This window comes from Mastigoproctus giganteus, chromosome 6, assembly GCF_048544385.1.
Source record: "Mastigoproctus giganteus isolate SK-2022 chromosome 6, ASM4854438v1, whole genome shotgun sequence".
NCBI lineage: Eukaryota > Metazoa > Arthropoda > Arachnida > Uropygi > Thelyphonidae > Mastigoproctus > Mastigoproctus giganteus.
This window is the reverse complement of record NC_143580.1, coordinates 118,120,523-118,136,803: the sequence shown is the minus strand read 5'-3', so window position 1 is coordinate 118,136,803 and position 16,281 is coordinate 118,120,523. Positions and strand designations below refer to the sequence as shown.

At 40.6% G+C, this 16,281-nt stretch overlaps 1 protein-coding gene across 1 annotated transcript in view; it reads left to right on the top strand.

The window, feature by feature from the left end:
* Positions 1-16,281, top strand: part of LOC150084531 (uncharacterized) — a 228,006-nt gene that overhangs the window by 95,143 nt on the left and 116,582 nt on the right. Inside the window, exon 3 of the mRNA XM_090376275.1 lies at positions 8,007-8,178. Coding sequence (XP_090232401.1) covers positions 8,007-8,178 — 172 coding nt within the window. The remainder of the gene's footprint in view (positions 1-8,006; positions 8,179-16,281) is intronic.

Genomic DNA, 16,281 nt, shown 5'->3' with positions numbered 1-16,281 from the left:
ATTGGCACATTTTGAAGAAAAAAAGTAGATCGCATCACAAATTAAGTTGGCCACCCCTGATTTATATCATCACTGGATTTCCAGGTGGAATTGTTATAATTATTGCCACATGTATCTCAGCAACAGGCTGGACTGGCATCTGGACTACAGGCTAGAATGAGCAGGCAACTGAACGTTTGCTCAAGATAGATGATTAATAATAATGAATTATTGCTTTGAGGTAATCATTTTGTAATGTTCATGAAAGTTGGGTTAATAGATATGACTAAAATGTTTTCTTATTATTGTTGTTGTTGGTAAAGCCCCTCTTTGGAAAAATAAATTTTGTAATATTTTAATAATTTTTTACTCTGCCTTTTAGGCATTTTTTAAATATATTTTAGTTTATTTTTTTTATATTCCATTGTTCTACACAAGAAAACTATTATTTATTTATTATGTTAATAATAATAGAACAGACACAGCATTACAAAAAATGTTGCATACGTACATCATATTATACTACTTTTATATCAAGTAGATATAAAAGCAGTATAATAAATCAAGTAATTGTTATCGTTAAACATGAAAACTTAGTCAAGATCAAATATTTTATTAAATTTGAGAGAAAGGTATGGAAAATCCTGTCCAATGAGAAAATCTTATTGCAAAGCAAGCATATTTTTTGGCAGGTTGAAATTTAGTTTTATTGTGGTAGTAATTTAGAGTTGGAAATTTAATTTCTATAGTTTTAATGAGGCTAGTTTATTGAAGGCAATATACATAGTTGATGTGAATGTAGTCAATTTCAGAATTATAGTACTTGCACCTTTCAGAATTATAGTGCTTGCACCTTCACGATGGTGGGACTGTTAGTAATCCTGGGTATAACCTCCATGCACAATTACATGGTGGGTGACCACCCAGGGGTGAACAAACGTAAGCAGGGGTCGAGGTGTGGCACCCACACCACATGGAGGAAGGCTGCCCCTCTATGTTACCAGGCAGTACTAGGTGGTAGATGACTTTCATCAACTGGTGAAATACCACCACTTTTCTTTTTGGAGGCTTGAAGTGGTGGAACCCATGTTTAGTCTCTAGAGCTAAGTTCCGGTCAACCCTTCACTATCTCTTCCATCATGCAGTATGATTGACGACTTTTGAGGTTATGATGAACGTCATGGTGAGATCCAATATTCCTTACATTTTGAGGGTTCAGCTCTAAAACGGTGTTCGCAGGCTGGCCGCTAGTTAGTACACTGGACCGAACCTATTGGTAACTCTCAAGGAGGCTTCCGGATCAGCTAGTGTATAATCTTGCTACCTCTTCTCTGCCAGATAGTGACTGGAGGGAGTCCAAGTAGTGTGTATGAGGGGAGCATTGTCGAGGCCACGTTATGTCAAGGATCTGGGTATATTCTTACCACATGTACGCCATATCCAAAAATTTCATTACTTCATACAGCATGCCCCACTCACTTTTTCTTACTATTGAATACACCATGAATTGCCAAACTAATAGAGCAAGCTTATCTGCGAAAAGATCTAAACCTCCCAAGCACTTCCTAATTCATTTCACAAATATACGTGATCTCAATTCTAATCTCAACGATGTCCATTTCCACTTGCAGTCTGCCAAACCCCATGTACTTTTTCTGACAGAATCTCAGTTATTGGTTGATTCAACTACTGCTCATCTCAGATGCCCAAATTATTCGTTGTATGATTCCTTTCACCTCAAAGGTGGTACTTGTGCATATGTCCGTTCTGATATTCCCTGTCAGAGACTTGGCAATTTGGAATCTCCTCTCTTTGATCTTCTCTGGCTTAAAATCTCTCTACCTCATTGTGTCAAATTCATCTGTTGTCTGTACCGTTCTCCCAACTCCACTAATCACTTGGAGCTCTTTGACTTCCTCTCTTTGCAACTTGACTTTCTCCAATCCAACGTTCCTAACAGTGAAGTAATTTTCCTTGGTGATTTTAATGTTCACAACTCCAGTTGGCTTCCGTTTTCTAGTCACACCGACCCAGCAGGTTGAGATGCTGAGGCTTTTGCAATTACTAATGACCTAACACATATTGTTCATTTACCTACAAAAATACCGGATAATCCTAATCATGCAGCCAATATGCTTGATCTTTTTCTCACAAACAACCCTTCTAAGTACACGGTCGAAGTGAGAGGTCCTTTAGGCACTTCAGATCACAACTTAGTGATTGTTTCTTCTCGAATGGAACCTTTATCTCATGGCTATTCCCAACCTAGTGTTGTTTGGCATTACAAGAATGCAAAATGGGATGACCTGTGAGACTTCTTTTCTTCTCTCTTCCATGGTCGGATTACTGTTTCAAAACTTCTGATGTCAACGTTTGCTCAGATCGTGTCAGTGAAATTATTCTTGCAGGAATGGAATCCTTTATCCCACACTCCACTTTAAAATCTCGTCCTTTATCTAAACCTTGGTTTTCCAATAAATGTGCTAAGGCTGTTCCAGAAAAGAATGTTGCATATCGTAATTGGCTTGTTTCTAATTCTTCAGTTTCATTTTCTGCCTACACCAAAGCTCGCAACAATTGTAAAGCAGTTATTAATCAGTCCAAACTAGAGTTTGAACAGGCAAAGAGTAGAAAACTTGCTTCTTGCCCTAATGGTAGCCGAGCATTCTGGTCTCTTGCCAAAGCTATTGGTCGCAACTTTTGCCCATCTCTGCTCCCACCGCTGTCCAAACCAGATGGTTCTGTTGTCACTTTAGCCAAGGATAAAGCTGACCAGATAGCATCCCATTTTTCTTCGAGCTCATGTATTAATGATCTTGGTAAAACACCTCCCACCATTCCCTAAACGCTCCATTCAATGCCTCCTGTGGTCTTCCGTCAAAAGGATGTCAGAAGGATTTTGACGAATCTTGATGCTAAGAAAGCTCCAGGTCCTGATGGTACTTCTCCACTTCTTCTCAAAACCTCTGGTCTTGAACTTATTCCTATTCTTTGCCGCCTGTTTTCAGTTTCTTATTCCAAAGGTGTTTTTCCTTCTGCTTGGAAATTTGCTCATATCCAGCCAGTCCCTAAAAATTGTGACAAATCCCTCCCATCCAATTATCGTCGCATTGCAATTACTTCTACTCTTTCTAAAGTAATGGAGAAATCAATTAACTGCCAACTCTTAAACTACTTAGAAACCTTCCATCTGATCAACGAGCACCAGTATGGATTCCGTCAGTGTCGATCCACTGGTGATATTCTGGCTTATGTTACCCATTTATGGACTAATTCAATGGAAAGGTTCCGTGAAACACAAGTAGTTGCTCTTGACATCTCAAAGGCTTTTGATCGTGTTTGGCATAAAGGTCTTCTAAACAAGCTTCCACCTTATGGTTTGCCAACTGTTTTTAGTAATTGGTTATCCAGTTTTCTCTCTGATCGCTCACTGATGGTAGATGGCTCTCTGTCTTCTAACTTCTCCACTAATGCCGGTGTCCCCCAGGGTTCAGTTCTTTCCCCCACTCTTTTCCTCTTGTATATTAATGACCTTCTTTCATTGACTGGAAATCCTGTCCATAGTTTTGCTGATGATAACACATTCTTCTTTTCTTCTTTGGTCCTTAGCTGGCAGCTGGGGGAGGCGGTTGGCCACGCAACCAGTATGCTGCTGTAGGTGCCGCAGGGTTTCGGACTTGCTCTGTGATGTTCTTCCATACCTTACGATCCATGGCGTCAGTCCTGGCCTGGTTAAGGTCGAGACGTCGGCTCTTCAAGTCATTTTCCACTTGCTTGGCCCATGTTTTCCTAGGCGCGGTCCGTTGGATGCTTCATTGGGTGGGTCGTTGTCTCCAAAGGAGTGTGGGTGGTATTCTGTTCGTGCCCATTCTACATACGTGGCCAAACCATCTAAGCCTTCGCTTCTGGATTTGGTCGGCAATGGTTGGTTGCTGTTGGCATCTGGCGCGGATGGTATCATTAGTGATGCGGTCGTGAAGAGAGATGCCCAAGATCTGCCGCAGGGATCGCATTTGGAATACCTCAAGTTTGTTCAAATCTAACTCGAGACAAATCCATGTTTCTGATCCGTAAAGAAGAATGGGCAGGATCAAAGTCCGGAAGAGTTGGATTTTAGTCTTTGTGGAAATGTTGGTCCTCTTCCACAGACACCATTTGAGCGAGGCGAACGCAGTAGCCGCCTGTCCAATTTTGCTGTGGATTTCCATGGTGGATGCAACTTTCTTCTCCTGGACCACGACCCAAGGTATTTAAAGTTCTGCACTTGCTCGTTCTGGACGCCTTCGAGATAGATGGTGGCTTGCGACCCATCTGTTGTCAGGGCCTTTGTCTTACCAGCGTTGATCTTCAAACCGTATGGCCGGGCAATGTCGTAGAGGATGTCTGTGGCTTCAGCGTCGTCACCGGCAAGGATAGCACTATCATCAGCAAACATCAGGTCAGTCACATAGTGATCCTTGTCATATTGTATGCCCTGTCTGTTTCTGAATGCTTGCCTCATAATGGCGTCGACCACGATGTTGAAAAGCAACGGGGAGGCTACATCCCCTTGGCGGACTCCAGTTTGGATGGTAAATTCCTCAGATAAATCGTTCTGGATGCGCACCTGGCTGGTTAAACCGTTGTATGCAGTTTGGAGGAGTGTGATGACTTTTCGAGGTACATGTTCAGCCTCTAGGAGTTTCTATAAGGCAGGCTGGTGGACACAGTCGAAAGCAGACTTAAAGTCAATGAAAACAATGACGTTTCGCTGTCCACACCGGATCCTCTCCTCCATCAGCTGACGAATGGCAAAGATTTGATCACAGCATCCTCGCCCAGGTCTAAATCCTGCCTGTTCTTCTCGACTGGTTTGCTCGCGATGTTTTTGCAGTCTTGACTGGATGAGCTTCATAAAGACCTTTCCAATGATGGAAAGGAGGCTGATGCCACGGTAGTTCTTGCAGTACCGGTTATCACCTTTCTTGTGGATCGGTACGATAATGGCTTTCCTCCATGTTAGCGGAATTTGTTCAGTGCACCAGATGGTTTTGAGGAGCGAGTGTAGTCGGCGAAGCAGTACATCTCCCCCGGCTTTGATCGCTTCTGTGGTGACTTGGTCCACTCCTGGTGCCCTGCCATTCTTCAGGGATTGTATGGCTGCTTTCACTTCTTCTACTGTAGGCTCAACATCGACCATGGAGACCTCAGGGGGGTCAATCGAGAGTGCTGTTGCTGGCGGTCCCTGAGGTGGGTCGTGATTATACAAAGCTTTGAAGAATTCACTCCACCGTTGCAGGCGTTCGGATGGTGATCGCACGAAGGTCCCATCAGCATTCTCGATGTTGTCACTAATCAATTTGGTCTTTCCACTGAGACATCTGACGGTGCGGTACTCGTTCTTGGATGCCGCCACTTCAAGATCGTCTGCCACTTGGTTCCAGTATGCTTCTCTTTCTGCTGTCATTCTTTGTCGGACTTCTCAGTTTAGCTGCCAGTACCGTTCAAAGTCGACCAACTTTGCCTGTTTCCATTTGTCCACGAGGTCGAGGCACTCGTCTGATATCCATGGTTGTGTTCGACGTCGGGCAGGTGGATATAGGGGCTTGGCACATTCCAGGATGGCATCAGAGATCTGCTTTTCTTCTTCATTTATATCCAGCATCTCGAAGCGGTTGGATAGGGCGATCTGATATGCCTGTTTGTTGGCAGCATTCATTAGCTGCCTCCAGTCCAGCTTGGCTGACCGAGATGATCATTTTGCATGCCGTAATTTAGCTGCACCTTAGCCCGGATGAGGTAGTGATTCAGATCCGCAATCAGGTCCCCTCATGGCATGAACGTCCATGAGTGATGAGTGAAATTTGGCATTGATCAAAATGTAGTCCAGGATTGCTGAGTCCTTGCCAGATGGATTTCGCCATGTAAGTTGATGTTTTTGAGGGTGCTGGAAATGGCTGTTTCCAATGATCAGGTTGTTAGATGCATGGTGGATGGACAACAAACGTAGTCCGTTGTCATTGATCTTCCCATGGCCAAACTTGCCCATTGTTGTTTCCCAACCAGATCTGTCCACGCCAATGTGGGCATTAAAGTCCCCTGCGAGTATGATCACTTCTGTCTGCGGAATTGAATCCAGCGTATGTTGGAGCTGGTTGTAGAAGTCATTCTTGGTCGGGTCCAGGCTAGTCTCAGTTGGCGCATAGGCGGAGATAATATGGGTCTTGATGGTGCCCTTGACAGTAAGGACTGCCAGGCGGTCCGATATTGGTTGGAAAGCGATCACACTACTGGTGGCCTGAGCATCGACCATAAAGCCCACTCCTGCTTCTCGTTTCTCACCACCAGAGTAGAATAGCATAACCGCTTCGTTAGGTGCTGGTGGTTGGATGATCATCGTTCCAGACCCGGTGAGCCTTAATTCGGATAATGCCGCGATTGATATCTTGCACATAAGTAGTTCTTGGGCAATGATTTCCTTTTGTCCAACGTGGTGCCCCGTTCGAACATTCCATTCGCCAATGTTAATTGTCCTTTTCGGCGTAGTAAGCTTATTGCTGTGGCCAGTGATCCACTTCACACCAGCAACCTGGGTCCCCAGTGCTGGCGCATCGGCTACCCTGGATGCGGTAACATTGTTATAAGAGCTTGTTCTGTGGCCAGTGGTCCACTTCACACCAGTACCCTGGGTCCCCAGTGCTGGCGCATCGGCTACCCCGGATGTGGTAACATTGTTGTAAGAGCTTGTTCCGAATTTCATGCTGTTTCTTGCCTAGTTTCCCCGGTTTCCCGGTTCTGGTCATTTCGGCAGGATGACCACCCTCCTCCTTTCGCAGCCGGGCTTGGGACTGTCCATGGCAGAGTTGATAACACATTGCATTCCACTTTCCATTTTGAGAAACCTTGCCCCGCTCAATCAGCTTCAACTTCTCGAAAATCTGCTACCAATTCCTTAAATGCCGATCTTCAGGTAATTCTCCAGTGGGGCAAAGACAACCTAGTTTATTTCAACCCTTCTAAAACTCAGTCTTGTCTTATATCTCACAAAAAGGATTCTTCTGCTCCTATGCTTATCTTTAGTGACACTCCGATTTCTAGGCAAAATGATATATCTCTTTTGGGGATTACCCTGACTTCTAATCTCTCTTGGCACAAGCACATTACAAATATTGCTTCCTCTGCATCTAAAAAACTTGGTTTTCTCTTTCGCTCTCGGCGTTACTTTTCTTCCAAACAGCTGCTCACTCTGTATAAATCGCAAATCCGCCCTGCCATGGAATATTGTTCCCACATCTGGGGTGGTGCCTCCAAAACCTCTCTCAGGCTTCTTGATTGCATTCAGAAGAGGGCAGTTAGGTTAATTAATGATTCATCTCTAACAGAGTCTCTCCACTCGCTTTCTCATAGATGTACTGTTTCTGCTGCATGCCTCTTCTACAGATACTTCCGTGGGCACTGTTCTGAATTGGCTTCTGTATTTCCCGCTCTCTCTTTCAAAACAGTCTGAACACGTGCCGCCAACATCCATTTACTGTCCAACTTCAAACCCACAGAACCAACTTTTCATCTTCCTCATTTATTCATTCAATTGTGGTTTTCTGGAACAACCTTCCTTCATACACATTTCTTGAAAATTACAATCTACAGAAGTTAAGTCCAGTGTCAACAAATATCTTCTTTCGTCTTCTCAACCTCCAACCCAAGCACGGTACTAAGTACTATAGGTTCTAATACCTCTCTTGTTTGGGGTTCACATAAAAAAAAAACTTAGCAGCTTAACGTTGGAGTTAGTTACTGCTGACAAGATGTAGATGTATTGAGCATAAGGAGAAATAGGTGAGCCTTTGAATGTGTAATAATGGTAGATGGTTTCAAAATATGAATTAATTGCTGTTTAAGTAGCTGGACAGCTTTGTGAACAACATAATTGTTTCACTAATGCAAAAAACTTGTAGTAACTGAAATTAAAGACAGGAATTTATTTATTTTTTTTATTTTAATTTTAGAAAGTTTAATTTTTCCTTATACCTTAATTATTTTGTTTGCAGTATAAAGAAGCTTTCATGAGAGCCAATCCAGATTTTAAATGGTATAAAATGCCAAATCCACCAACACGGACACTAGTTACTAGACCATCAACTCACAGATCACCAAAATCACAATCTGATCAAAGTGAAAGCCAGTCTACTTCTTGTAGTATTACACCAGGAAAACTAGCTGGTAAGACTTGCATTTTAAATATTGACAGGCAGTTTAGAAATTTTAATTTGTTATCATGAAATTCGCCATAAAAGATATTCTTTAACTTTATTTTGTTTTCAACAGGAAATCCACGACTTGCAAACATTTGATTCATGAATGTTCACATTTTTGAACATGCATTTTAATTTCCAAAATTTTGAAACCAATTCAGAAATACTAAAATTTTTAAAGTTACACAATTTCTAATTCATGAAACTGTTATCCAGTGGCCATTAAGACATTGTTTTGCATGCCTCCAAAAGCATTGCCCTTTATTTGTGTGCACAGTCATTCTGTTAGTTCATTTTTCATCGTTTTCCTGGCCTATTGTTATTATAAAAGTGCATATCTTAAAAAAAAAAAAAAAAAAAATGCACAGTACATATGGTTTGATTCCGTTTTCTTCTGAATAAAATTTGCACTTTTTATAACACCAATATTCCTGTTCGTAACAGTGTTTCTATATCCCGCATGACTAGGGGGAGAAAAAAAAAAATGAACAGAACAGATTGTATAAAAGTGCACTGTGACCATGTAAGAGAAAATGAATATAATAAATGCTGTGATCATGGAAAAATATAGTGGAAATAGCTTGTAGTTTCACATGCATTGTTTGATGCAACAGACAGTAAGCACCAAGAACAATTTAAGCAAAATATTAAAGCAAGTTCACCAATGAAGTCCATAGTTATTTCAAAGGATAGCATGAGTGGTATTTGAAATGTTTGTGGGCTGAGTATGAAAGGGTAGTGGTACAGTGATAAAAATTTCTGTACTTAATATATAACATTACAAATAGTAACTCGCCAAGTTTTGTGCAGTTTCAGTGATGTTTTTTGTAATTCCCGAAGTAAAAAAAGTTGTGTGAATGAGGAAAGATGGACAAATTCTGTCATTGTGCAGTTAGCATTAGCATTAGTAGAGGCATTTGATGCAAGAAAGCAAGCTTATGCAGCATCAGCCAAAAAAAAAAAAAAAAAAAAAAACCCACTTCCACTTCACCCCTGTGTTCATTCAAAATACCTGTCCAGCTGAGCCTTAAACTTATTTAGGCTATCAACCTCCACCACAAGGGATGGAAGTCTGTTCCACCAACCAACCACCCGCTGGCTAAAGGCAAATTTCCGCACGTCTATCCTACATCTGTCTTTCCTCAATTTGAATTTATGCCCTCCCAGGTGATTTTTTTGAGCTAGAGGAAGAATCCCATCAGCATTGAGCATGCTTAAACCATTCAAGGCTTTATACACCTCTATCAGATCACCTCGCTGGTGCCTAGTCTCCAGACACTGTAATTTGCAAAACTTAAGCCTTTCTTCGTAAGAGCACCCCTTTGTTCCATTCACTAATCTTGTTGCCCTTCTCTGTACTGGTTCCAGCAGCTCTACATCCTTCTTGAAATGAGGCCTCCAGACCTGTATACAGTACTCTAGGTGTGGCCTGACCATTGCCTTATACAATGGAATAATCACCTCCTTATCCCTGCTGGAAAAATTCTTGTATATCATTGACAATACTTCATGAGCTACTCTTGCAGCCCGTCTGCACTGCTCAGAGAACTTCATATCTGCCTGCACAACCACCCCCAAGTCCCTTTCATTCTCTACCACTGTCAGTGTAGTACCACAGAGTTGATACGTTGCTCTGGGGTTGCTGTTTCCCATGTGTAGTACTTTACATTTGTCAATGTTAAACTTCATTTGCCACCTCTCAGCCCATCTGCTCAACCTTTCCAGATCCTGTTGCAGCAGCATAGTGTCAGTAGTGTCCTTGACAACCCTGCCAACCTTTGTATCGTCTGCAAACTTGGACATTAAGCTTGATATACCATCATCAATATCATTTATAAATACAGAAAACAATAATGGACCCAACACTGAGCCCTGAGGGACTCCACTAATAACATTAATCCACGATGAGCAGTGTCCATTGATTACCACTCTCTGTCTTCTCCCCCTCAACCACCCCTTTATCCATAGCAGCAATTTGCCTCCAATGTCACACTGCTCCAATTTGTGTAGCAGTATTCCATGTGCAACAGTATCAAAAGCCTTTCTAAGATCCAAGTATATAATATCAAAGTTATTCCCTGCATCCAGTTCTTTTGTGACTGCATCATAGTATCCAATCAAGTTGGTCAGGAAAGACTTCCCCTTAACAAAACCATGCTGTGTCTGAGCTGTAACTGAAGTCTTGTTTAAATGATCCTGCAGTGCTTCTTTAACCAGTGCCTCCATTAATTTTCCTGGAACAGAAGTTAAGCTCACAGGTCTATAATTACTTGTGTCAGCCTTTGATCCTCCTTTGTGAATTGGGGTCACATTTGCACATTTCCAGTCTATGGGTACCACCCCTGAGTCCAAGGAAGCTCTCATAATTATGGCTAAGGGTTTGCTTACTTCCTTTGCTGCCTCCTTTAATATAACTGGATAGATCCCATCCACCCCGGGTGCCTATCTTGTGTTTATCTTCAACAGTTTCTCCTCCACTTTACTCCCGGTTATTTCAAGATTCTGTAGCTTACTGCTAGAGTTGAATACACCTCTGGCATTCCCCTTGCTGAATAACTCCTCATGTGTGAATGTCGATGCAAAATATTCATTTAGTTTGTTAGCTACCTGAGCAGGATCATCAACAGTTGACCCATCAATATCAAGTGGACCAATCTGATTCATCCCCTTCCTTCTGGAGTTTACATAAGTAAAGAACTCTTTACTGTTTTTCTTTGCATCCCTTGCCAAGGATTTCTCGTAATCTGCCTTCGCCTGCCTAACCTCCTTTGTAACTTGGTTGCATATCAACTTGTATCTATCATAGGCTTCTGTGTCATGTGTTAATTTGTAAGTATCCCATGCATTTTTCTTCTCTGCCATATGCCTCATTAGTTCATCTGACATCCATTTTGGCCTAAACCTTGAACAATATTTCTTAGTTGGTATGTAAAGCCTAGTAGCTTCCAAGATAAGTTCTTTGAATGCTTCCCATTTTGAATTTGCTGTTGGTAACATCATCAGTTGGTCCCACTGTATAGAATTTAAATACTGTCTCAGTCCATCGTAGTCGCCTTTACGGAAGCAATAACCCTTCCCTTTACCCCTAATGGTAGTTACCTCTTTGAGTAAATCCCACTTCAGCACACTGTGATCACTGCCACCTAATGGTTCATTTATCTGCAGATTCTTAATGCATGAAGAATCACTGCTGATAATCAAATCAAGAGTATTACTCCCTCTAGTTGCCTCCCGAACATGCTGATGTAGAAAACAATCATCCAATAAATCCACAAAAGCCCTGCTAGTGCGTGAGTAACCAGCCCCAAAATTCCAGTCAATATCTGGGAAATTAAAATCTCCTATTATAAGACTCTCTGATTTACTGGCCCACTCTATTTCCCTGTACAGTTCCTTATTATACTCATCAGAGTCATTAGGCCTATAGCACACTCCTACTCTCAATTTTGATCTCCCAATGCTTATTTCACACCAAACTGACTCAACACTGCACTGTCCAGCGATGTCGACTGGCTTCACTTCCTTGGTTTTTATGTGTTTCTTAACTAATAGCATAACCCCTCCGCCCTTCCTATCCTGTCTATCCTTTCTGTAGACGTTGTACTCCCCAAATTGCAGTTCTGCATCCCTTATATCTGTGTGACACCACGTCTCTGATATCCCAACAATATCTGCCTTTGATGTTTTGAGCAATACCTCAAATTCATCAAATTTATTTACTAAACTCCTAGCATTGGTGTACACGCAAGTATACCTGCACCTGTTTCTATTCTTAGCTACCCTAACACAACCCATGTGTTTACTTGTACTGCAATGGCTCCCAGCAGTCTCTGAAATACCATGCATCTTGTTTTTCAGGCTTCTGCTCATTCTAATAGAAGCAGTGCAAGAATCTCTTTCACCTCTGCCAGTGGCTACTGTCAATCTATTGGTCTTTGTCTCCCCCCAAGCTAGAAGTTTTCCGACCCACCTAACACTGCCTCGATAGCATCAGCAAATATTCTTGCACCCTTTCTATTTAAGTGTATCCCATCCCTGTAGAAGCAATCTCTCCTGTTAACAAGTACAGTCAGGCTGAAAATAATTCTACCCCTTGAGCCTTGCACAATCTTTCCAGGGCCGAATTGATCGACAAGGCTCTCATCATATACTCCCTCCTATCGTGTCTGGGCAGAATTGCAGACACTTTCAAATTCAACCCTAATTCTCGGCTTTTGTTCAGCTGTGACCTGTACTTGTTAAGTAATTCTGCCGGTCTCCTACTCTTAATATTATTAGTGCCAACGTGTACAACTATATCACCTTTTGTTATCTAATATTTTGGAAATAAAGGGACTAATGCCAAAGGATATGGTTACATTGGTGAGGGGGATGCCCCTTCCTATTCCATGTTTAAGAAGTGGGGAGGAGAGAGAGAGAGAGAGAGAGAGAGAGAGAGAGAGAGAGAGAGAGAGAGAGAGAGAGAGAGTCTGGAAGATCTCTGCCATGCAAGACCTGCAACATCCATCACTCTAGAATTTGCTGACAGTGTGCATGATATGGTAATGAGTGATTGACCAGTGACAGTTCAGCATGTTGGGCATCCTCTCTGAACTTCTGTATCATCTAATACCATCTAATTTCTTGCTATGAAAAAGATGTTAGCATGATGGATCCCAAAGTTGTTGACAGAAGTTCAGAATCATCCAAGAGTTGTCAAGTGAATATTTGCATTGTTTTCAAGAAGATATCCTTGCAAGGTTTGCGACTCTTCTCCCCCACCAAAAGAAACACAAGTTGATTCCTTCTGCTGTCAAGGTGATGGCATCAGATTTTGGGATGCTACTGGTGCAACGTTCCCTCTATTTTTTTTTTTTTTTACTACAGCTGCACGGACCTGCTACTGCCCTGAGCAGAAAATTTTTACACGACCTGACGTCTGCGTGGCACTTCAAAAGTTTTCTGTAATATACATAATAAGAATATTTACAATGAAAATTGAAAAACTTCATATTTTGTATTTTATTTATTAATTGAATGGTACAATAAAAATCAGCATAACAAAGAAAATTATTTCACGTTTTAAGAACGTTTTCTCGTCTGTCCTTAATCCATTGATTATAAACACTATCTAGATTAATTTTGCACTCAATGAAAGATAAGTCTTAGTCATCATCAGATCATCCAAATGTTCAACTTCCAGTCTATTTCTAGATTTACATTTGATGGAATTCATGACATTGAATCCACGTTTGCATTCAGCATGAGAAGCTTGAATTGTTCCACAGATATCAACAAGAATTGACAGTTAGTCAAATTCTTAGTTTCTGAGCATGTAGTTCAACATATCAGTGAATGACTTAATTGAATCACTCTTAACCTTCTCAGAAACGATGAATTTCAAATCACAGTACTGATGCGATATTACTGTGGCAATACTTTAGTTTATTGTAATGGTAGCTGAGTATTTGTTTATTAGTTGTTTAACATACTCTTCTTCGAATTCAAAATTGGTTGCGTTTGCCATAGCAGTTGGGTCAAAAGATTGCCATTCTCATAACTAATCATCAGGAAATATATTGTCTAAGTGATTACACACACGTTTAATGACTAGAATAATAGGTGTAGTATTGATGTCAGAACTTAGAGATGAAAGCAAATCTTTTACTTTGTCACTCCAATAAACAGTGTGGCCAAGATACTGTGACCTTTTCTTGTTAATCTTTGCTTTTGCATACTGCAGTACTTCAATTGTATTCAAACAATTTTTCTGAAGGAATTTACATAGAGATATCAGATGTTCTAAAACATCGTTAAGAACAGTTAATGCTACTCAATATTGTGGATTGGTAAAAATCTTCGGGCAGTATTTACTGGCTTTATTGTTATGTTCATTAATTTGCTCTTTACAATACTCGATTAAAACTTTGTAATTTCTCATTAAAGCAGTTAAAACAAAATGTCTTGACAGCCATCTCACTTTGTTTAGTGGTCGAAATGACAGAACATCACATTCTGTGACATTAGCTAATTCTTCTAGCTTTCTTTTTTTAATAGATGACCTACTAGATATTGTATATACTGTTCATAACAGTGTTTCTATATCCCGCATGACTGACACTTTTCTCTATGTGCCATCTAATCCCAGGTCTTCTCTGTGGACAATTCAATGTTGTTGAGACAGATGCTTTATTTCTTTTCGAAAAATTGCTGCCACACCATTATTCTTTCCAAGTATAATGTGCTCCTTCTGATGTAAACATCACCATCTTTTGAAGATCAAGAATGTTCTTGATATAAAATGTTCTTATTCCTTCAACAGTGGTTATTTCACATGCAGTTTCAAAATACCTGCAAACACAGTCCTATAGGAAGTTTCATTTTCTGGTCGAAACTTAAAATACAAAATTGACATTTTCTGTACAGAAATGTCTGTACTTTCATCAGCAGTTAATGTATGAAAAGAAGATTTCTGCATTTCTCCCATTATTTGTTTCCGAAGTTCAAAGTTGATACACTCAACAAATTCAAACGTATAGTTCTTGCTGCGCCAACTCTCTGGTATAGTTTACAGGAAGAATTTAGGTAGGATATTTAGGAAGGATCTAGAGTTGCTAGAATGAGTACAAACAAGGGCAACAAGATTGGTGAGGGGAAAAAAGGGGGTGCTCTTACCAAGAAAGGCAAGTTCTGCAAATTGCAGCGCCTGGAGAGTAGGCACCTGTGATATGATCTGATTGAGGTGTATAAGGCCTTGAATGGGTTGAGCAAGCTGAATGCTGATGGGATTTTTCCTCTTGCTCAGATTAAGAACCAGAGGGGCATATTCAAATTGAAGAAAGACAGTTGTAGAATAGATGTGCGGAAATTTGCCTTTAGCCAGCGGGTGGTTGATTGGTGGAACAGACTTCCATCTTTTGTTGTGGAAGTTGATAGCCTAAATAAATTTAAGGCTGACCTGGACAGGCATCTGGAGCGAATGGAGGGGTAAAATGGGAGGGTATTTTTTTTTTTTTTGCATAAGCTTGCTTTCTTGCATTATATGCCTCTACTAATGCCAATGCTATTTGGACACATGTGTATGAATTTCTTGCATGGAATGCATTGCAGCATTAATTTTAATTGCTAAGATAATGTTATCGATCAGCACCTTGACCATATTAGAGTCAGACTTCTTTTGTGCATCTCTATCCACTCTTGCTTCATGCTCTTTTGGAGTTACAGTTACAGTTAACATTTGCAAAATTTCACCTTTCTTCTGGTTGCGTCATTTGGTAACTGCATCTACACAAATTCTCTGTTTGAGATGCCATTTTAGGTAATCTAATTTCCATTCCTCTCATATTTTACCACTACTGAACTTGCCCCCAACTTTCGCTTCCACAGAAATGGTGCTTACAACATTGCCAGTATCTCGATATTTAAAAATATCACCAATTGTTATTTTTTGTTTATGATGTGAAGATGGTAGTTCAGTTTCTATGAGCTGCAAAAGCCATTCCTTCTTAAATCTTGCACAAGCTTTGTTCTTCAAAACTTCTCCTTCAGCCTTTTTTTTTCAACATTGTAAGGATACTAAAAATAATTATTATTATTAGGCAATACCAAACAAATTAATTATTAAATGAAGAAACTTATAATTTTAGCAAAACAACTACTGCATACAAATAATTTTATCAAAACTAATTTTTACCCAGTTCTAACGATTTTTAATAAAAATTAGAATTTTTAGCATAGGGTTCACCTTCCACAGCTTCTATGTTATTATCATCTAATTTTGTATGCATTTCTTGCAACTGTTGACGGTGCTTCCAGCAGTGTTTTTAAATGAAAATTTCAGTTGCGCAGCAAAAATTTAGCAGTTACTGTGGCAGCATTTCAGTTACTGTGAGGCTGTGCACCTGCAAAGCTTGGAGGGAACATTGTGCTGGAGTGTTGCTAGTAAATTACCTTCAGAAAGGCAGATAGTTACAGGGGCTTATTATACAGATTTTGTGAGACATTTGTGTGACTATACCAAAGAACAATGGCAAGGAAAACTTGGCAAAGTAGTCTTGTTCCACCAGAATAAACATACCTACTCACAAGTTTG